This window comes from Buceros rhinoceros, unplaced genomic scaffold (assembly GCF_000710305.1).
Source record: "Buceros rhinoceros silvestris isolate BGI_N320 unplaced genomic scaffold, ASM71030v1 scaffold2141, whole genome shotgun sequence".
Lineage (NCBI taxonomy): Eukaryota > Metazoa > Chordata > Aves > Bucerotiformes > Bucerotidae > Buceros > Buceros rhinoceros.
This window is the reverse complement of record NW_010392311.1, coordinates 3,006-24,677: the sequence shown is the minus strand read 5'-3', so window position 1 is coordinate 24,677 and position 21,672 is coordinate 3,006. Positions and strand designations below refer to the sequence as shown.

At 40.0% G+C, this 21,672-nt stretch overlaps 1 protein-coding gene across 1 annotated transcript in view; it reads left to right on the top strand.

Annotated features, from left to right (window-relative positions):
- CDC42SE2 (CDC42 small effector 2) overlaps positions 1–14,596 on the top strand; it is a 32,027-nt gene extending 17,431 nt beyond the window's left edge. Inside the window, exons 2-4 of the mRNA XM_010144403.1 lie at positions 8,620–8,721; positions 13,257–13,374; positions 13,820–14,596. Of these exons, the coding sequence (XP_010142705.1) occupies positions 8,620–8,721; positions 13,257–13,355 (201 nt within the window). The 3' untranslated portion in view covers positions 13,356–13,374; positions 13,820–14,596. The remainder of the gene's footprint in view (positions 1–8,619; positions 8,722–13,256; positions 13,375–13,819) is intronic.
- The last annotated feature ends 7,076 nt before the right edge of the window (positions 14,597–21,672 follow it).

Below are 21,672 nucleotides of genomic sequence, written 5' to 3'. Positions count from 1 at the left end.
AAAAAAAGGAGACATCAAAGAAGGGGGAAAAAAAAAAAAAGGTGTTTTCTCTCTCTCATTTTTTCCTGTAACCAGTCAAACTCCCCATCTTTAAATGGATGGCTATCTTATCTTTGATTAAATCCTTTCCTTGGATTTCTATCTTAGTTTTATCTTTGCCCTGCAATGCTTTCGAAGTTTCAGCTGAGTTCTTGCATAGAAAGCTAGCAAACAGCTGTATTTCAACAGAGAGTTATGTCATTGAAAAATTTAAGAGATTATTCTGTCCTCAGGGAAAAGTTAGGAAACACTAGTCTTGATTGTGGTGAAGATCCCGGAGAGTAAATTAGCATATTAAAAGAGCTTGCTTTTTCATTGGGTTAGCCTGAAATTAACACTAGAGTGAACAGTAACAGTTTCCAAAAAAGGGCTACTGTTTGAGGCTTATTTGTGAAAAAAATAGTAGCTGTGAGCCTGCATGTAAATCTGATAGTTCCTATTAAAAAAAAAATTAGCAAATCACATACTTACTTGTCACTGTCTTGATAGTGCATCTACACATTGTTGGATGTATGAGCAGACTAGCTCCTAATCATGAAAACAAATGCACTTAGGCAGGTACAGAGGAGTACCAGGAGAGTATTCCTTCTTTGTCCTGCCTACCGAAAAAACAGCAGTTGTGTTATCTCTACTGGGATTTGTTTTATTTTAGGAGAGTTTGGGATGTAGATTGCTTTCATATGGGAAGATGTATTCACTCTAGATCTTTTAATGTGGTAAAATACTTCATTATGTTCAAATTACCCTGCTGTTCTTTAAAAGTCAAGCTTGTGAAGAGCTATCCTAGAGAGTGAACTGCTTCTTGCTGTATTTAATGCCGTTTTAATGACTGAGGTAGCAGTGACTGAGCAGTTGAAAAACTGACCCTCGTGTTGTGGATTCACGTTTACAAGCTGTGTGACTTTTCAGGTAATAAATGTAAGTGGTCATTCTCTGATCACAGTAACTCATTCTACAAAACAGCTCTTCATAGCGTGGGGATGGATCATTAACTTTTCTGTACACAAGAGAGAGTTTCCCAGTAGGGAGTTAGCAAGTAAATATATTAAGTCTTGAACCAGGCTTCAGAGAAGAATTTAATGTTCTTCATTTATCTTCTTGCCAAGAGAGATAAGCCTGGTTTATGACAGCCAACATTTAAGAATAGGGAAAAAAACCTCTTTTTTTATCTTAGCTGGATTACTGAGTCTGCAAGCCATCGGTCAGCATTGCTGACTCGATGAAGGCAATCCTGGCAGGTGAATGGGGCCTCGATGCTCCTGCAGTAGCCCACTCTAATGTGGAGTATTATTAACACCTTGATTTACACAATCTGCACTCCTTTTAAAGAATTATTTTTATTAAATAGTCTGAAATTGAGAAGAGACTGATAGAAGACTGGAAGATTAATCTGATTCTTTTACTCCACATGAGATGAGGTGCCACAGTGTGGTATTCTGTTTTGTTTTTCCCTGATTATGTATGTTTTGAAGTTAAAATACAAAATTTTTGTAATCATTTTATTCAGAAAGGGGGACCATAAAGCACTGGGATTATGCCTCAATAAATGTCACTACTGAGATATTCTGCATGTGAGCCTTTGTGGCAAGTTTACAAATTTTGTATTGAAATAACATGTCATGAAAAATAATAGATAGTCTTGTGGTATAAGGAGAAATGATGTCAAATTTTAACAAAAATTCCTCTTTTACAGATAGTTAAAATGAAAGACAGAAAAAACTGCGGTGAAAAGAGGAAGGTGCATCACTTGCCATTTTATGTATCATTCACTTCTTATTGATTTGGATCTGTTTGGAAACGTGTTGCGCAAGATTAGATTAGATAGATAAGATCAGCATGCTGTTTCCCTTCTAATTTAGTTTACTGTGCCCTAAATTTTTCAGAACACAGATAAATACGAAGTGACAGAAGAATGCCTTGAAATGCAATATATGATATATTAATATATATTGTTATGTAATACATAAATATATTATGTGCAATATATTTCTCCTACATATAAAATAAGACAAAACTACATATATGGAAGCACAGTGATAAAAAATGACACTTGTAACATTTGGAGAAATGCTACAAAGCTAGCAGTAGGGGATTGTTATCCTTGCCTTATGGTCACTTGGTCGCAATAATAAATAATAATAAAATATTTTCCTCAATAGGAAAGCAGCTGTATCTGTGTTAGTTTTAGAGGAGAATAATCAAAACAAAGATTTACTGCTCATGACTTAAATACCTAAATTTATTATTTTCACTGTGGGATGCGAAGTTCTAGTCTGCCCCTGCCACTGATTTGTTGCTAGTGTAGACGTGCTTAGTCTGTTCCGTACAGTAGGCTCGCACTGAGGGCAGCAGGCATTCTGTTGCGTGTTTTCTTACAGTTTACTTGACTGAGATATAAAAAGCCAGGACAACACACTGCTAGCTAAAGAGCATGGCTGTGTGGGGAAGAGAGTTGTCAGTTTTTCTTGTGGGTAAAGTTGAGAAAAAATAAATGGTAGGTGGTAGGAGAAAAGTGCTATATATGGGAATTTTAATAAAGAAGGATCGTTTTCCGAAACTGTTCATGTTCACAGTATAGCAATAACTTATCGCCTCTGAATTTCTTCAGTTTCCACCACGTATTGCTTTATGCTTAGAAAGCATATTCCTCATCTGTATCCGCAAAGCCACTTCCATTTGAGCCTTCCGGAGGTCAAATCCATGCAGGCTTTTGTGTTGCAGGTCCTTAAAGCGCTGTGTGTCACTTACACATCACTCAGATTCAGGATAGGTATCTAGCAGCTATCTCAAAAGGAATCTGGTGAAGATTTAGCAGAACGTGTTTTTTGCCAGCTAAACAGGAGATTTATTTGCTTTTGATACCCAGTATGTGTATATATATATATAGGTTGGTATTTGACTTTGGGATACCTTTGTATGATATTCTGTTTGACTTCACTTGCAACTTTTACTTTTAGCAGTTTCCAGAAAATTGATTTATCAGCCTGCTAGGATCTAAGCGACATGAGTCAAATATTTTCTGATACATTTGAGACCTTGATGTTACTTGGCATTTCTCTTTTTTTTTTTTTTTCTTTAGAGGGCCTGTCATAAGGGGCAGCAAGGGTAGCATAACCATGCAAAGGAGAAAAATTTCCAAGATTCTTTCTTTTTTATATGTATATATACAGGCAGAGAACTTGTCTAATTCAGAACTGTTGGCATCACTATGAAGTTGCTTCAGGTGAGAAGCACGGCACAGCTGTTGGAAACAGGGAAAAATCACTTCTTCCCCACAAGCCAAAAATAGGAGAAATAAAAAGGAAACCTACATGCCGCTGAACCCATCAGTAGCAAGTATTTGTTTAAAAGAAACAAATTACAGTTTTTGATTTCTTGCAGTAAGTAGGATTTTGAACTATTGTCCTGGCTTGAAAATGGTGTTTCAGTAAAATGCTTGTGGCTTTGTTGAAGTGCAGGTTTCATACATGGTATAACTAGTTTGATTAGTTGAACAGAAGTTTAAATGTGTCTATCAAAAGGTTCAACAAACTTGCAATAGTTTCTGCATGATGCAAGTGTTGGTGGCTTTCTGAATTCTGATCTTGTACTTCGAAAGAGATGCTACCTTGTGTAGGTGCCAAGAATTACAGATTTAAGAATAGAAGAGACATCAGTTCTTTACTTCATTACTATGGTAACTTATATGTGATCCAGTGTCATTGCATCTAGTATATGTTCAATGCACAGCTTCTGAAATGGATCTTCAGGCTGCTTCCTTTCCTCTTGAGCGTTTGACAAGCAATCCTGCACCTCTTCTTTTTTGTGCTCTAAAGATTACCTGGTATGTACTGTGCAATCCAAATTCTGCAGATTTTTGTCAGCAAAACAGCTGAGTAAAGGCATTAAATCATATTTTATATTCCACTTCCAGAATCCCTTTACATGGCTTTTTCTCTCACCTCACCTCACCTCACCTCTGCTGTGCTCCTTGCCACCCCTTACCCACATAGTAAAGGGGAAAGTAAAGGTCAAATGCAGTTGGTTTGGTTTTGTTTTGGTTTTGCCCATTGATACCAAATGTTTCAGTAACTTGACCAAACTAACAAGAAAAATAACAGACAAGTTAGGTAATCATAACAAGAGCTTTCTTGTACTTCCCTCTGTCATGGTTTAGACCCAGCTGGCAGCCAAGCACCAAGCAGCCACTCTCTCACTCCAGGAAGGAGAGAATGCAATAAAAGCCTTAAGGGTCAAGACAGAGGGCAGGGACGCTCACTCACCAAATACAGTCCCAGAAAGAGAGATCTACTTAGAGAAATAAAATCAATTTAATTTAAGCAAGAAAACCACTACCAAATCACCAATCAGCTCAGAGTCGGACAGTGAGAAAAACTACAGGATCTTAAACACATTTTCCCCCCACCCCTCCCTTCTTTCCTCAGCTATTGCTGAGGGCCCAGCTTTGCTACCTCCTCCCCAACATGTGGCACCAGGGTGGGGGTTGCTTCATGTTGCTTCTGCTGTTCCTTCCTCCTCAAGGGAAACACTCCTCACAGTCCTCCCAGTGGCAACACGGCATCCCTCCCATGGGATACAGTCCTCCATGAACATCTCCAACTAGCATGGGGGTGACTCGCAGGCAGCGGTTCTCCCAGCAACGAACTGCCCCAGCATGGGCCTCCGTCAAGAGTCACGGCCTCTTTCAGGAACCTTTCTCCACCAGTGATCTTTGAGGACTGCAAGGCCACTGCTCTCCCACAAGCTGCATACAGCTTGCCATCTCACCACAGGCCAAAGGGAAATGGCTGCTTCAGCGTGTCTCCCTGCCTTCTCCCTCTCTAACCTGCATCTCTGCATGGATTGCCTCTCTCTCTGTCCTACTCCTTTCCAAAACAAAAGAGAGCTCCCAAAACAAAAGGCCTTGTCAAAAGGGTTTCCTCCTTAAATAAATTTATGGCAGCGGCGCTGACTGGCTCAGCCTGGGCCAGAGGCAGGAGCCAGGGGAGCTTTCTCAAAGATTCTTACAGGGGCCACGTGGAGCTGCCACAACCCTGCCAAACACTAGTCAGCAGCCCCTCTGCCCCACTGCCGAAATCCTGCCAGACACAAACCCAGCACACCCCTCTGCTAAGAAAGCATCCGCCAGAAACACAGATACAGGACATAGGGTCTCATTGCAGTTAGGCTGCCGGAGTTGGAACGTGTATCAGAAACGCTTTTCAAAGAAACCTTTAGATGATACAGATATTCAGGCATGTGTATGTTGAAGTCCTTTGCACTGGCATCATAAACGTGCAGTTGTTCTATAGATCTCCTTTACAGTCAGTTCTCTGACACAACAGCTGTTGGCGGTATATACGTATTCTAGGACTGATTATTTATGGTATGTGACCAAGCAGAGTTTGGGGCAGGGGTAAAGGCTAACAGGAATTCATTTTTGCTGGGCTCTACCAGCTCAGGCACGTGACTTGCAGTAGGAACAAGCATGGAAAGGCACAAGTGATGCACAGAGGGAAATGAGCATAATTGCACAATTCATTTCTTGAAATAAATGTGCTGCTTCTCAGCTTCTTTCACATTAAATACAGTTTGATTCTTCAGTAAATTTAGTGTGTGATAAGCCTTACTGTTTACAGGACAATGGAACTGCATGTGTTCTTACAGGTACAGGGCTTCCAAAAACACAACTTCACCATAAAATCCTGGAAAAGCTAATGCTTATGGTGACCTCTTGTAAAAAGCTTTGTAACCTTTCCAGGTATGCTCCCCTATTCCTGTCTCCTGTGTTACATTCCTCGAAGAGGTGACTTTTTACAGAGCTCCCCATGTCCCTTCCTTCACCCAGGGTAATCAGTCATTTTGGTTCTGGCTGAGGGTGTGTCCCTGGAAGTGGCACAGAAGTAGGAGCAGCTGTGCAGGAGAGCAGAACAGTTGGTGGGAACCATAATGTGCGTCAGATGTCTTTTGTGGTCTGCTTCAGACTGGCTCACCTGGTCTGTTGGCCTCAGTGTCTTTTGGCAATGACAGTGCATCAGCTAGGGTTACTCTGAAATTAAAACTGAATCATGGTAAATGAGGACTGGCAAAGGTGCTTCAAAAGCATGCTCATGATCCAAGCTAAACACAAACTAAGTGCTCCTGCAGGAAAAAAAAAAAAGTTTTATTTGCCTTTAGGGTGAACTACTTAATATGGCACAGCATTTAAATACTATCCTGTTGCTTCAAGGAGATCACATCAGCAGGCGCATGCCAGGGTGTAACTGGCTGATGGCCTCTGATAAGAAGCTCACTTAAGATAAGAAACAGGGCTTGATGGCAATTTACTGTAACTTTTGGCTTCGTTTGACTAGCTGATGATTAGCAGAAGATCATACACAGTTGTTCACAGGATCCAGCATTCTACTTCTGTTACTGGCATGCAGTGACCTTAGCATAAGTAAAAGGGGGAAATAAGTTGAGTTGCCCAAAGAAAGAATTTGATTGCTTGCAAAAGAAACAAAAAATTCTAAAAGCTTTGAGATTGTCCCTGCATCAAAACCATGCATTTCAAAGCTTTGCCAAAACTGGGAAATCACAGATGTATTGTTTAGACATATAAATTAATCTGACCCTTTTTTTAAAGGGGAGAGGGGCAACTACTGCAGACATGAAACAATTTTAAGTGTTTTAATTGGAGTGAGGTGTTTGGTACAGCTCTCTAGAGCTTTCTTCTGTGTCAGAGTCACAGCATATTACAATACTCTATTGTGTAAATACAGCAATGTGCATTTAAAATAATCAACACAGCTGGTGGAGATACTCCTTGCCCTGAAACACGTCAAGTGAGCAGTTCTCATCCAGAGGAAGCATAAACCTTGTGTGGAATCTGTCCACCAAGTTAGTCACGAATGTTTTACTTGCAGGTATCGTGTGTATCTGAAGAAATTGTTTGCTGTATGTATATGTGAGCTTGACTTCCAGACTGAAATATTAATGCATTGGTGGGACACGGCAATAGATTCTATTGTGAGTGTTTATCACTCTATGAACTCCACTAACATTTCCTGTAATTGAGATAACTTGGTTAATTTCCATAAATTTTCTCCATGAAAGCCTTCAAACTACATTAAGCTGTTGTCATAGGTACGATTATTTTCTTTTGTTGATCTTGTCAGGTTTGTTGGGAGTAGAGAGTTCACTACTAGTTTTGGCATAGATAGGGTCATTTTGGTTTGCTATTTCTATGGGAGTGTTTTATGTGTTCCTCCTGACCCCAGCTATTAATAAGATGCAGTAAGGTACTGAAACCTACTGAAATCTGGTTTTAGTAATAGGGAAAATGTACAGGAAAGGATTAAATGTGTTTTGTACTTGCTGGCTAAACCTGTGATGTATTCTTATAGATGAGCGCTGTGATTCATAAAGATTTAATCTGTAGCTGTGTTTCTATAGCAGCTGACCCAGTCATGAGGCATGCACCTTCATGTCTCAAGTCTGGGTGGTCTTTAGAGCTCCCTTTTAAAATGAGTCTGAGTGGAGTTTAAGACAATGGGAAGCTTTTAATGAGCCCAACTACTTTCTTAGCTATTACACAGTATTTTGTATGGCACACCTTAAATTGAGATGTTCATACTGTACTTCATGGCTATTGGTTTGTTTGGGTTTTGTTGTGGGGTTTGTTTTTCTTTTTCAAATATAGGATATGGACATATGGTGACTGTATGCTGCATGTTTTGCTCTGTGTAAGCTCCCTGGCTGTGGCCTAAGAAATGAGGATAGGGTTTTCCTGGTTTATTCGTTTAGATGCAGTGCTTAGCTGGAGGCAGGCAACCCAAGTGGCTTTAATTAGAGGAAATCCCTACTGTCTCCAGTTTCTCATTTGCATATTATTACATTAATAAAATATCGAAGCTGTGACTCTGAGAAAGAGGAAGCAAAGGTTAAGCAAGTCTTGCCTTCTGTCTCATGGCACAGCGATTGGAGTTCCTTATCTTGCATCCTGCCTCGCTGTCACACTGCACCCCTTCTGCTCACACTTCATAACCACACAGACTGGTTACCTGAGTAGTATACGAGGTTCAGTAAAGCTGTGTCTGTGAGTAACCCTGATCAGACTCAAGGCATTGTTCTGAACATTACCATGAAGTGTGCTACAAATGGTGACGTAAGTTCCCATGGCATGCAAATCAGAAATTCTGTAAGTTAGCAGTTTCACAGAGTTTCACAGTTTATAGTAATGCTCTTTGATCCTTGTCTCATTTTGAATTACTAAAATTTAAATTTGATCTGTTGTATCCTGATTTAAATACAAATATAGGTGGAAGTTACTGTAAATAAAGTTGCAAATATTGCTTAACAAACTGCGGAATGTAGTAGGTTTATTTACAAAAACTTTGTTCGCCTAAATGATAGGGGTGATACCCGTGCTGGTCAAGGAAAAAAAGAGGGACGATTTTACCAATGTCCTGGTTAACCTGGGAATTTGGACTCTGCTTTTTGACTCAATGAAAATATCTTACAGTGCATGAAATATCCTATGGACCATTAACTTTTTATGACACACATTGTTTTTGCCCTTTCAGTGGCTGTCAGTTAGATGTCTTTTTACCTTCCTTTCAGAAAAGACGACGGCGGATTGACCGAAGCATGATTGGGGAGCCGACAAACTTTGTTCACACTGCTCACGTGGGATCAGGAGACCTATTCAGTGGAATGAATTCGGTGAGCATGAGCAGACAAAGAAAATTCCACCTTAGACAGAATACAGGAAATCCGTAAATGTATATTGTGGCTAAACCAATGAGTCTCTTAAATGGAAGAAAGAATCTCTGTAAAACTAAAGAACAACCTGCTAGCATCTTAATTACAAGTCCTAAACACTTGCATTCAAGATTATGGAATATAATTCTTTAAATTCCTGTATTTATTGACAATACATAGTAGACGTTGTATATGTTGTATATTTATATATGTGTATATATATGTATATGTTGTACAGGCTATGTGTAGAACACTTAAAAAATTTGTTTTGATGGCACGTATGAGCTAAAATAGAGGTGTGTTTGAAAATAATGCTAGAGTAATTTAGAGAAAACTTTTAGAAGACTCTCCCAATTGACTAGATTTCTTACCCCAAATGCTTTAAGCTGCTTTAAATATAGTTTTGTAAAACTCATAACATTGGTTTATGGAGCACAAAAATGTTTTTGGGTGTCCTTGTTGAGATTTTTTTGTATTCTGTAGCCCTGTTTGCTGTATGAATTATTGCCAGAGCAAGCCGAATGTCACAAGCAAGGTTTTATGGCTTGCTGTAGATGATGGGAGCAGTAAATGTTTTTATCTCTCTGAAAGTGAGAGGTAAAAGACGGACACTGAAAATCAGCTCATGAGAATAGATTTCTTTTATACAGCTTTGTATTTATGTGAAATGTCAGTCTGTTTTTACAGTCAACAGCATGCAATCTAGAAAAGGGTTTATGTAGATAATGATGAAAAATACTTCTGGACCTTAAAAATTCTCTTTACAAAAATGTTTTGAGCACAAAATGATGAAAAGTACTCCTTGACAAAGGAGAAGAAAGAGTTCTGTTAGAGGTATCAGAGTAGAGAGCGGAGCTGTAAAGGAGATGGTTTTAATGTAGACAAGTGAGGTTATTGTTAGGTTCACCTAGTTCACGGCTTCTTGAGATGAGACAAAAACTTCTGTAACTCGGTATGTGTTGGGGAAGGGCAAAGCTAAAATATCTGGCTTTACAATATACTACAGTTTCCCAGAAAGAGCATACCGGATTGGAAATGATTTGTACTAAAACATCTGTAAGCAAGGTAAATGCACAAACACAGCTTCCACTTGATAAAATTCAGTTAAAATTAATTATTTCATGCAATATATGACATTAATATTTAAAACCATTATAAATTGAAACAATAAAGTGGTAATGAAATGAGTAGGTTTTTTTTAAGCATGGCTTTTTACTTTTTAAACGTTTATTATCCTTCCTGTGAGAACCTTCCTCATTCTCACAGCTGAGCTGCCTCATGTGATGTTTGTGGCAATTGCTCGAAGCTTTGCTCTTTCACCTCAGACTTTCCCCCTGCTTGCCCTAACCTTTGTCTTGCGTAATATCTGATTGATCTCCAGATAGCAGATGATGAATATTGTCTCCCTGCATAGACTTTTGAGATTTTGAATGCTCATGACTGCCTCTTTCTCACACTTTTTTTTTCCACTTGGATAACGTGCTGTGTCGGTGGCCAGAATGATTTTTCTGATCCCAGATAGGAAGGATCTGTATGCAAAAAATAATCCTTTTTTCCCTTTCTCTCTTCAGAAGCACAAACCTCTACTTTTTCACATTACTTATTTTCCTGCCTCTTCTGTGGTGATTTACAGTGGCAATGTTCATCCAGTCTCCCTGTTCATTCTTTGCAGTGTAAATTCCAAGATCATGGCATTAACCTCCACATGTTTTTCTGTTGTTTAATTTCTTTTATAGTATGGATATTATATTCCTTCCTGAACCTCTTTGTGCCTTCTCTCTTCTGAATGCCTTAGGAGGACCTCCTGCAGTTTCCATAGCTTTTCCCATATAAATGTCTTTCTTCATTCGCTGTCTGCTCTGTGCCTTTTTTCGTCAGCATTGTTCTTCATTACAAATCCTTATGATTCTGAGTACAGGAGTTTTCTGACTACTGAAATATTCTGCTTTTTTGCTTGCCTTCTCTGTAGGAGCACACTGCTCCTTTGTTAAAGGTTCACTTATGCAGTAGGAGCCCTCTGAGCACTGTTTCTCATTCTCACCACTTCCTTTCTTATTTTACCTTCATATTCCATGGTGAGATCTCCCACTTTGCTCTTCATATTCTTCATCTTAGTCTTTGATTCCATGTATTCCATCCTTTTCTTAGTTTTGTCTTGTTTTCTTTCTCAAGGACCATCTGTGCCATTTCCTAATTCTAAAAGGGAGGGAAAGGAAAAGAAGGAAATCAATGAGATAGATAAGCAAGCACAACAGATTGTATGATCTTTAATTGGTGCGATCCTCTCTCGTCTTCCAAAATCTTTTAATCCTTATCTTACTACACGTGGCTTAAGAAAGGAGAACTCCGCTGTTGTTTATCATCAAAGGAAGGCGATGGCACCTTTGGGAAAGAAAAAAAAAATAACTGCATTTCATGGTGCTTGTTCTTGTAGCTCAGTCTGCCCAAAAGGAGGATGCTTCAGAAAGAATACCACATTAAAACCCTACAATCGTTAGACCTGCTTTCTGCGCAGTGTTTTTAACATTGTATGTCTACTATGTAAGTTTTCATATACAAAATAGCCACTGAAGTGTTAATGTAAGTTTAATTTGCTGTGCTCTCTGCTTTAGGTTTAACAGCCTCTACATTTTAAACACAAATACCTATATGTGTGACTCAAGTACCAGAGAAATTATTCTAACCTCCAGAAGAAGTATTAATAAAAATTTATAATATAGCCTTGCAATTTCTGTTCGGTCTGCTGTTCTCCAAAATTTTAAAGTCAGGTAGGCAGGTTGTCAGGCTGGAAGGTGACCTGGCCTGGAGCTATTTTTCTAGGTCTCTTTCTCTAGAGGCAGGGTTCATTCAGATGAAATTAATGCCATTCCCAAGTCATTCTTGTGAATACATTTGCCTATAAATTAATGATTCTCTGAGGGAGAAAAAAAAAGATTTTGTTCCAATGAGCAACAGAAGATGCTTGGTGAAGGTGACGACCAGCCTGGTGAACTCTGACAGTTCTGAAACGCCACCCCCTGAATGTGGCTGCATTTCTCCGCGGTTCGCTACTGAGTCTGTAGTCGCTGATGTTGGACCCACTAGAGCATTGACTCTGAACAGTTTTTCCTGAAGAAAAATGTGAATATAACATTGCTTTGCTGCAGCTATATCACTTATTTGAACAAGGTAGAAAATGGTTTTACATTGTGTTGCTTAAATACATAAAAATCAGATCTTTTGCACAGCATTGCAGTATGCCATACTGTTGAAGACAAAGATCCTAAAAGAGGCTCTTTTTTTCACATTACTTTGTGAAACTGTGCATAAAAAAGAGTCATGCTGACAGATTTTGAGCATGTGTGCATGTATTTTGCTTTGCTGTGGCAGAGAATATACTTCTTTTTTTTCTAGACAGGGAAAATATCATTCAAGCTACTTGGAAATATTTCTCCAGTGCTGTTTTAATACTGCTTTCTAGTGATGTTGTGAGGTCTCTGTGAGGAAGCATACCTGTAGTAACTGCAGGTGTGCCCTACAGGCACAGGCTTTGCTGCAAGTTCAGTTTCAGAAGCTGTAGACGTGAATTACTGTGGTACTTTGTACTTACTGTTTACTTGTTATGTATGCTCTGGGGCACAGGGAGAAAAAGGCCAAACCTTAAGGTTAGAGTTGTCTTCCTGCAGGCACTTGGAGATGGTTATTTTGACTCATGCAATACAAGCAGGAACAGAGTATGGATTCCCTTCCGTGTTACTAGTAAAGGCAATGAAGGCCATAGACGGATGTGCTTGTCTTTGTTATGTGTGAGTGCAGGTTCTTTATGTATTTAGTTATGTCAGGCTAAAAGTACCTTCAAATAAGCTGTTTTCCAGGGCAGTTCATAGACTGAGTATGATTTCAACAGGAGATGCCCTCCCATTTAAATGAATAGTAGCAATTAAGGAAAGCGGTGTTTGCTGTTAGGAAGATAGATGAATAACCTTCCACAGACCAAAAGCCCCTTTTTGGTTTAGGAAGTCCTTTAATTATCTGAAGTTAGCCATACAGTGCAGATGCCATCCTGGTATTTTGTAAGTTGTCTATTATATTTTTAACATAATGGTATCAACTTCTCTGGTTTATATACTTGCCAAATAACATTTTCCATATAACAAGGTAAATTATAGCTTGTCAGAAGGAGTTGGATACCAGTAAGAGATTTGATTAATTTTTGGTTTTTCGAGTAATCAAGCAGGTCAGTGAAAGCCTGAATCAGCCAGTTATCTTTGGGAGAGAGGAAAAACTTCTGCCTCAGCACCACTTCTTCTATCTCTCCTGCTGAGCTGCCTGCTTAAGTGAAAATTACAGCAAGCCTACACCACACATGTCCTCATGCAAAAGTAATGTAGCTCTAATGGTAAAGGAGCATTTGAAAACCAAACCCAAACAAGAAATAAAATTGTAAGCAAGAAGACACCATAGCTCACTAACTGCCTTTCTTGTTTTCTCTGCTCCCCTTTCCCTTCTGTCCCCAGGTCAGCTCAATTCAGAACCAAATGCAGTCCAAGGGGGGCTATGGCGGTGGCATGTCTGCAAATGTTCAGATGCAGCTTGTGGATACAAAGGCAGGATAACCTTGGGGGAAACGTTCCAGTAAGTATTGTGCTCTGATTTTTAGGCACTGTTCAAGTAGTCAGAAGAAGAATCATACTACTTCATAATTAGCTCCCTATAAATAGCTGTGTCGTTACGATGCCTGATTTTAAATTGCATTTCTGAGTGAAAAGTGCGGTATCATGCAAGCATGTTAGGGTTTTTTTTTTTTACACAATGAACAAGACTGTCCTGACTGCACCAGTCTGTCTGTAAGCCTGTTTTATACCTAAATGATATTGTAGGCAAATCTTTGCAAGTGAAGTTAGTTGTATAACAGATTTCAGAAGAATTTTGTGAGATGATTAGGGTGCCATTTCTGCAACAGTTCCATCCATCTAAGTGTAACATACATGCTGTTAAATGAATGAGTAGCAGTGTTACATTAGGAAGATGGTCACTCAGAACGTTCAGAACTGTTTAATGTGTGTTTTCTGTCTTCCAGGCTTATGCGAGTCCCTGTATCTTCTTTCCTGTGTTCCCTCTTTTGCCTTGGTGACTGCTTTCTGTGCTCATGACGAGAGAAGTGATGGCTCATTGTTCACCCTTTGTGATTACTCCAGTGAAAAGTTGCTTTTCTGCTCTGATGATGCCATTTATTAGATTGGTCCAACCGTGCCTTTCAGTGGCATGCACACATTGGCCTCTACCAGTATCATGGACATAGAGCTGTTTAGGATTGTTTCTAACTTTTGATTGTTTTAAGGCAAATTAAAGCACCAATCTTAGCATCTCTCATCCCTCACAAATACTAATGCACAACATTCTGTTGCTTTGTAGTCTTTAAATCTGTTATCCACTCAAGTAATTTAGAAATGACTGAATTTCCATTAATGTCTTCAATCATCTATTGTTCATACCCAGGTTCATACCCATGCAGGTCTCGGACCTGCAAGCGCAAATGATTATTTCACACAAAATCAGCAGAGTAGATGACCGCATGCTTTGTGAGATTGCTTCGTATGGTGGCCCTCTTGGTGCTGGAAGGAAGAAAAAATATTGCTTACTGCAGACTGGTGAAAAATTTTGCTGTGGCACCAAACCATGCCTGTTTCTGAAAAAGGACTTGTAACTTAGCTGCTTCAGAGTTTTGTTTTACTTTAGTTTTTATCCAACTGGTCTTGAAATAATAAAGAGAGAGCTTGCATTCATAAGGCATTTGTTGTAAATGTTTAGTATATTTATTTTGAAAAAGCTGACCTTGAGACTGTAAACCAGTGTAGTACTGTATCTAAGTGTTGTGGAAGCGCTCTAGCCTATTTGAAAAAGAAAAGGATCATGTTTGGCTGCTTCTTTTTCTCTACAGTTTTTCTTAATTTTAGGCGGTATGGTCATTTTCAGTAGCAGCATGTCAGGCTGCCTGCAACATTATCTGAAAAGTTCAGTAGACCTCTCTAAGTAGTTGGCAGTTTCTGTATATTAAATATTTAGGGGCCATGGAAGTAGTGAAGAGCAACATACTAATCTGGCAAAACAGATGCCAGTGAAAACAACATACAGGGTGACTTTTTACTAAGTCAGTAAAATGCCTTTTTCTCAGGTTCCAAAGCATGTTTCTTTCACATGTTGTGAAATTGTGCTCTAATATTGCACTGGTTTCAGATTATCTCTGTAAATGGTCCCTTTTTCCCCTCCCTGTTGGTGGTTTGAGAGAATTCAATGATTTGAATCCTGGTTGAGTTAAATTTTTATGTGAAAAAACCATATCCAAACAAATAAGTCATATCTGAGCTTAGTCAGATCCATTTTTATAGGTGAGCACGCAGGTGTTTGTAAGTATAGATGGCTGTCATAAATGATTCCTTGTTCTTTTTCAATCCTTTTCCTGATTCCGCATTGCTACAGCTGTCAGGTTGATCTACACATGTATGAACCTGCCTACTCTTCTCTCTCAGTTTGCAAACAACACACAAAATAGAGGACCATGGGGATATTTTGCCTTCCGTAAGTTGTACTCCAGTGATAGGTGTTAATTATCTGGTTGAATAGTTCAAATTAGGTTGGATAGTCTTCACTGATAAAGGTACTGATCCGTGACAACAGAAGATCAAGATGTTCAATGTCTGGGTGCATAAACACATGGCAGTGCAGTGATACATTTTTTTTTTTAGGGGTCAACATTTCCAATGCCACAATGAGTCTTAAATATACTATGATTACAAAATTATTTGAATTTTGTCATTGATAATAGTGGCTTAAATTTGCTTGCCAAACCTATCTTGCACTTGTCAAAATGTTTTCAGCTTAATAGCCAGGATAAAAAAATTGACATATTTTTATAACAGACATACTTTTTTTGTACATTGTGTTCATTCTTGAATAAAGTCGGTTCAGTGTTGGCTTGTAGATATTAAAAGGAAAGTATTGACTTTGATTCAATAAATGTTTTCATTCAGTTGGTGGCGTATCCTTTTTCATAAATCACATTTGCATTAGAAGAAGCTTGCAGCCTGCAGACAGATTTGTGTTGAAGACTCTCGGAAGAATAACCTGTTAGTGTCAAAAAGTAATTTGCAGGCTTGAGGATTTTTCGTGCCACTTGACCCTTTTGTTGCAAAGTGGATTAAACTATAGTTTTATTGGTCATTTTGTTGCATTGACGTAAGAGTTCATACCAGGGACTTCTGCAGTGGTCTTCAAGGGATGGTTTCTTAAAAAGACATTGAAAACCTTCATTTGAAGGATTTCTTTCCCTTTTTCTGCAGCTGGTGTGTGTGTTACTTTCTTGATAGTGATACACATTAGCGTGGTGATCAGTAGAAGACTTAATTGTACAATTAATCATCATAATATACACTTCTGTGTTAAACATAATTAATATGGTACCTACAAGGCACAATATTATCTAGTCTGCATCTGGCTCAATTCATTTTCATATTTGACAGTCTCAAAGTTAATTCCTTAAGCAGTAATTTAATACTTTAAACTTCCTGCTAAACTGTTTTATGGACGGATAATGAATTCTGTAGCTTATGGCAAGTTCTTGAAATTGCCAGTTGAGGAAAAAAGGGGAAGGAAAGGAAAAGGGAAAGAAAGATAAAGATAAAGCCAGGAGATACAAATCAACTAAAGGGTTCTTTTCTTTAATTGCTGAGGATATAGAAGCTTAGTACGTCTACAAAGATGTGTCTTGTAGAGCAGATATTTTAATATAATGTCTATAAAAATAGTTGTGACCTCTTAAAGAGGGAGCCAGCCTGTTTGCACTCAGTCTTTAGTCTGTTTAGCTGCCCAAAGCAGTTGTATAAGTCAATTCATCCCTTTTTTGCCTTTTTAAAGTGAGAATGTGCTGCATCAACTACCAAGTCTCTGACCATAATCTTGGTTCCAGGTAGCACTGAACTCTGCCATAATTTCATGTACTAAAAACCCATTGTTGAGAAAAAGGCGGGGGAATAAATCTGGTCTGACAAGGCTGACACCAAATGTGCAAAACAAGCCAACTGGGGGCATGAGTAACGACGGTTTATTTACAATGCCACATATACAAGTTCTTTTGGATTGCCGTTGATAAACTGATGTACTGCAGGTTAGCTATGGCTTACCAGAGAGAGCCAAACACCATAGGTCCAACACCGAGGAAGCTACAAGCGGCCCATTGTAGCTCTGCCACTTGGTAAAACAAGCCCGTTGGATGCACGAATAGTGCAACAGAGACTAGTACAGTCATGATTACAAACACACAAAATACACCTGGGGAGAAGTGATGTCACCCAGTGTAGGCTGAGGTGATGAATCTTGCCCACAGGGCATGCCTCTGTAGAGTGTGGGGAGGAAGCAAGTCTGCCGATCCATCCTCTGGTGGGGTTCCGACTCATCCTCTGCCCTGTTTTAGGGCAATATTTGTACTCGGTTTCGCACATTACATCATGGGGGTAGACGGGCGTGTGGGGACGACTGTAGACAAGCTCATTGCTCGTGTAAAGCCCGTTAATTTACACCTGCATGGGTGGAGGTAACAGCTCATTTTGCCCAGGGTAAAAAAAACAGACTAATGCAACCTTGGGACCTCCGCCCTGTGTCACAAATCCAAATAACACTGGACACCAGATGTGGATCCAGTGACAGCTGTAGTTCCCACTGCCGCATGGCCCAGCACCAGATTCAGCTGTGTCATGTGTGAGTCTGACGTGACTTGGACAGTGTCCTTGTGCTGTGTCCTTGTGCTCTACGCTCATCCTTCAGATACAGAAAGTTAGGCTGTCAGGAAGTGTTGCCCTGTCCGCAGGGGCAATGACACAACATTACCAAGTACAATACGTGTTTCAGGGAATGCATTCCAGTATTCCTTGTCTTTTTATTTTTTTGGGGGGGTAGTGGGGGAGGGGGCATGTGGTAAGGGTAGTGGAAGACAAGACAATGAAATACAGTTTTGACTTTCTCAGTCTAATTTTTGAAGCCAATCCTATTTTATGTGTTTGTATGTGAACGGGGCCTCTTTCTAGAGAATGGAAAGTGATTTTTGAGCTTCGTAAGATTCTATAGATCTTCACCGTTTTATTTCCTAATCCCCATCTTCTATGAGGATCTCTATGCATGCCACTCCAGAGATTCCATTAATAGAGTGTACTTCCTGTCTTTTCTTTCTCTGTATGCCTTAGTTTTTTATATTTGTGAAAACAGTTTAATGGAAGAGTAGTAGTAACTACTACTCTTGGGTAGTAACCTTTCCTACAGATACCTTTTGGTGAGGATTTCACAGGGATGGTGATCCTGGCTTTCGCAGTCCAGGAATACTGCATTTATTTGAATTCTAACAGTAGAATTGACATTCTTCGTTCCATATCCCTTCTTCTGTGATCACAGCTAATCACAGAGGACTGTGCACAATTATGCATATTACTATTATTATTATATTATGCACCAGTCTTTAACATTTTCTGATTCCATAAAAAACATTAGTTAACGTGATAGAATGATGGAATCTGGACTAAACTGCAAGTTCAGTGGTATAAGGCAATTCCATGTCCACAAACAGTTACATCAGGATGCAAAACACTTTGAGAGTAAAATTCATGACGGGCTCAGTATTTGGGATGAGGGTTTGAGGGATCTGTGTTACGTCTATAAAAACATGCTGATTGCAGCTGCAGACTGCAACTTCTCTATAAAACTACTCTGCTAACGGTAAGGAGATGCAAAAATCATCGATCGGCACAGCACTCCCTGATGTCTGAAGTTCACCTGCCCGGTGCTGATGTCACCTGCTAAGTGTGCCGCTGGGAAGCTAGGGATCCTGAGTGAGGGAACTGCCAAACAGTGAGCAAGATTCCCCAGAATGAGATGTAATGGAAATGTAACCATTTCCCGACAGCAAAAAATCGGTACACTGAAGTAGCAACGGGTAAATTTCAGACAGTTCTGTCAGTGTTCGCTGTTAGGTGATGAGGAGCAGTCTCTGTGCATAGACACAGTAAGCCAACATGACGAAGTTATCATGAACTTCAAATAACACTCTCAAAGTGCAAGCTGCATTTCTTGGTTGATCACTGAATGTAAAGCTCTGGCTAGACCTTGAAAATCAACAAAACACAGCAGAATATCCTCACTCCTGATAGATGCAATATCAACAGACATTAAAATGGTGTTTTGGTGAGCTTATTTTAAAAGCAGTGGAGAATGGCATGTGCTCCTCTGGATTTCAGAAGAAAACCTATTTATTTTCAGTGCATTCATGGCATGAAGCAAAGTGCTCACCACTTAACATTATTAAAGACACTAGACTATGTTATTTTAAGATTTGCACTACTCGATAAATAAATAAATTGACAAATATTTAGTTGTATTTATCATCCTGAATAATAATGATGTCGTGCTTACTGAAGATCCATCTATTGTGTCATTAAAGCTTATTGGCAATGATATGTCAGTGATTGGTAGAAGTATTTCAAGGGCACACTAGTAACGCTGATGGAAAGTCCCGTCTGCTCTCATGGTCGGTGATAGCGCTGACACTGTTCTCGGCTGCTCGGCTGGCTGTATTGGGTACCGGTCTGTAGTAAAGGTGGGGGTTTTGGCCACACTGGTGAGTTTTAACCTGTATCAATTTCTTAATGCTTATCCAGAGTAAGCATGGAGCGAGTGGCATGGGATCAGAAAGAATTTGTGGGGAACACTGATACCGTAACCTGGCTGTGGAAAAGCATCAAAGCTTTATCAATTATAAAACCGTAGACTATTCAGCCTAGTGACAAAGCTTAGCTCCAGCTGGGGCTGTGAATATGTCTACTGGAAAGCTACCTCCAGTTTTGGGGAGTCTGTTTTCATGTTTTGGGCTCACCAGCTTTGCCTGGGTTATTCTGTTTGGTTTGGGGGTGCAGAGCATGTTGAGCACATTGCCAAACGGTCAACTACATCATCACAAACAGTCAGAAAATCAGAGTGTTACGTTTGGTTTATCAATTATTTCAGGTGAAGTGGATGCCTCACTTCTGGATTTTGTTTGCCATGAAGATAATCCTGGTATGCCACAACACATGCACAGAGCAGGGATGGAGATCTGGTAGGCAATACTGAAATTAGCTTACTCAGATTTCCAACAGATCAAGAATGTGTTGGCACATGCAAGGGTCATGGTATGCTTTACCAGTCCAGCGGTGACTCTGAGGGTGGATGTTTCAGCATGAAACAGTGAGCCACCCACTATGGGTAACTGTCATTCTTCCTCAAAATGTTTAGCACTAAGAAAGCTGCATGTCGACATTCAAGGAGTGCTCTGCATGTCAGTCAGGGGCAACTGTCTCCCAGGAATGTGCTTTGTTTCACCCATGCTATGCCTTCAGGCTATGAAGGGGCTGTTGGCTTTTGGCGGTGGTCTTTAATCTCTCACCATTACCTCGGCCTTTGTGGGTTATAATTGACTTGAAATATCTGCTAGGCAACATAAACGTGCTTTGTGCATTTCCCGGTGGGAAGTTCAGATGAATGGCCCTGTCCATTCGGCAGTGATACAGAGAGCCCCCGTGCACCAGACAGGAGCTGGGGTTTATCTTTTCCACTTGCTGTAACTCTCCGTGATTCCTCGTCACATGTGTGAGGTAGGCTGTTACGCAAGGCCAGTTCTTAAAACCACCTCTAGGAGGAAGATGAGTATTGCTTGGAACTGATTTTGTAGTCCTCAGATTTCATGAAATGTGGCAACACTAGGGAATTGGCTATTCTGAAACAGTTTTCCTTAGGAAATCATCTTTACAGTATCAATAAAACATGCAAAGGATCATAATCCTTGGAGAAGACTACTCTTTCCAGCTGGGTAATGCTAATGCACATTGTGGCATGCCACAGCTTTTTCCACTTGGCATAATTTCATCTACTGGAACAGTGACAGTCATCTGATGTATATGGTGTATGCATTAAGCAGCAGAGATAATGCATGGACGTGGGGATGTTGTGGACTGTTTCGATTTACGTTCATAAAGGAGAAAAACATTTCAGAAGGTGGAAGTAAGGAATCAACAATGATAATTCAGCAAGCAACACTCTGGGGTTGGAAGGATGGAGGACTGGGGAGGGCAGATATTAATGGTGGGTGAATGAAAAAAAAGGAGGGCAAGTGGGGGCGCAGGGTAACTTCGACAGGTATCCAAGCACTGAACGCAGGCCAGTTCCCCATGGTGCGCTTTTCCAGGAGCTGTTGGCAACAGCCACAAAACTAGAGCCCAGTGCAGCAAGGCTTGTTCATTTTTCACTGGTTTAGGTAGGTTCCAAATGAGTTAGTCTTCCTGTAAGCTGGAGCAGGCATTTGGTTTGCAGCTGGCATAAGCTGGATCTGCTGTAACGGGCAGGCTGGGAGCAGCCCAGGGAAATAGAACTGCATGGTTAACACACCTGGGAAATTAGACCTTTTTTGACAATCTTCAGAACCTGTATTAAATGCAAACTATTTTTCTTAACGTGAACATACATAGGCTGACATGACAGATGCCCATGCAGCTCCACATCTCTTTAAAAAACCATTCAGAAGTCTGTTCCCAAACCCATTTGCTGGAGCTGGACAACGTCAGGGTGACATTGCTGCTACAGGTCTAAGTCCCAGCATTTCTTTTTATTGACTAGAACCACCCACTTCTGCTTACATTCATCTGCAATTGCACAGATGCTGTTTTCCTCAGAGACTGCTGAAATGAACCCAGCTCGGTCCTCGGATGGGAATTAAATTGCCGTGCCATTCTTTGGTTAAGAGCTTCCTCTCTCGTTCCCTGAACCACAACCAGAGCACTGAAAACACGTTACAGAAGGACACGCTGCGGCTAATGCAACAGCTTTGTAAAACCTAGAACTGAGGGGCTGCATCAAGAT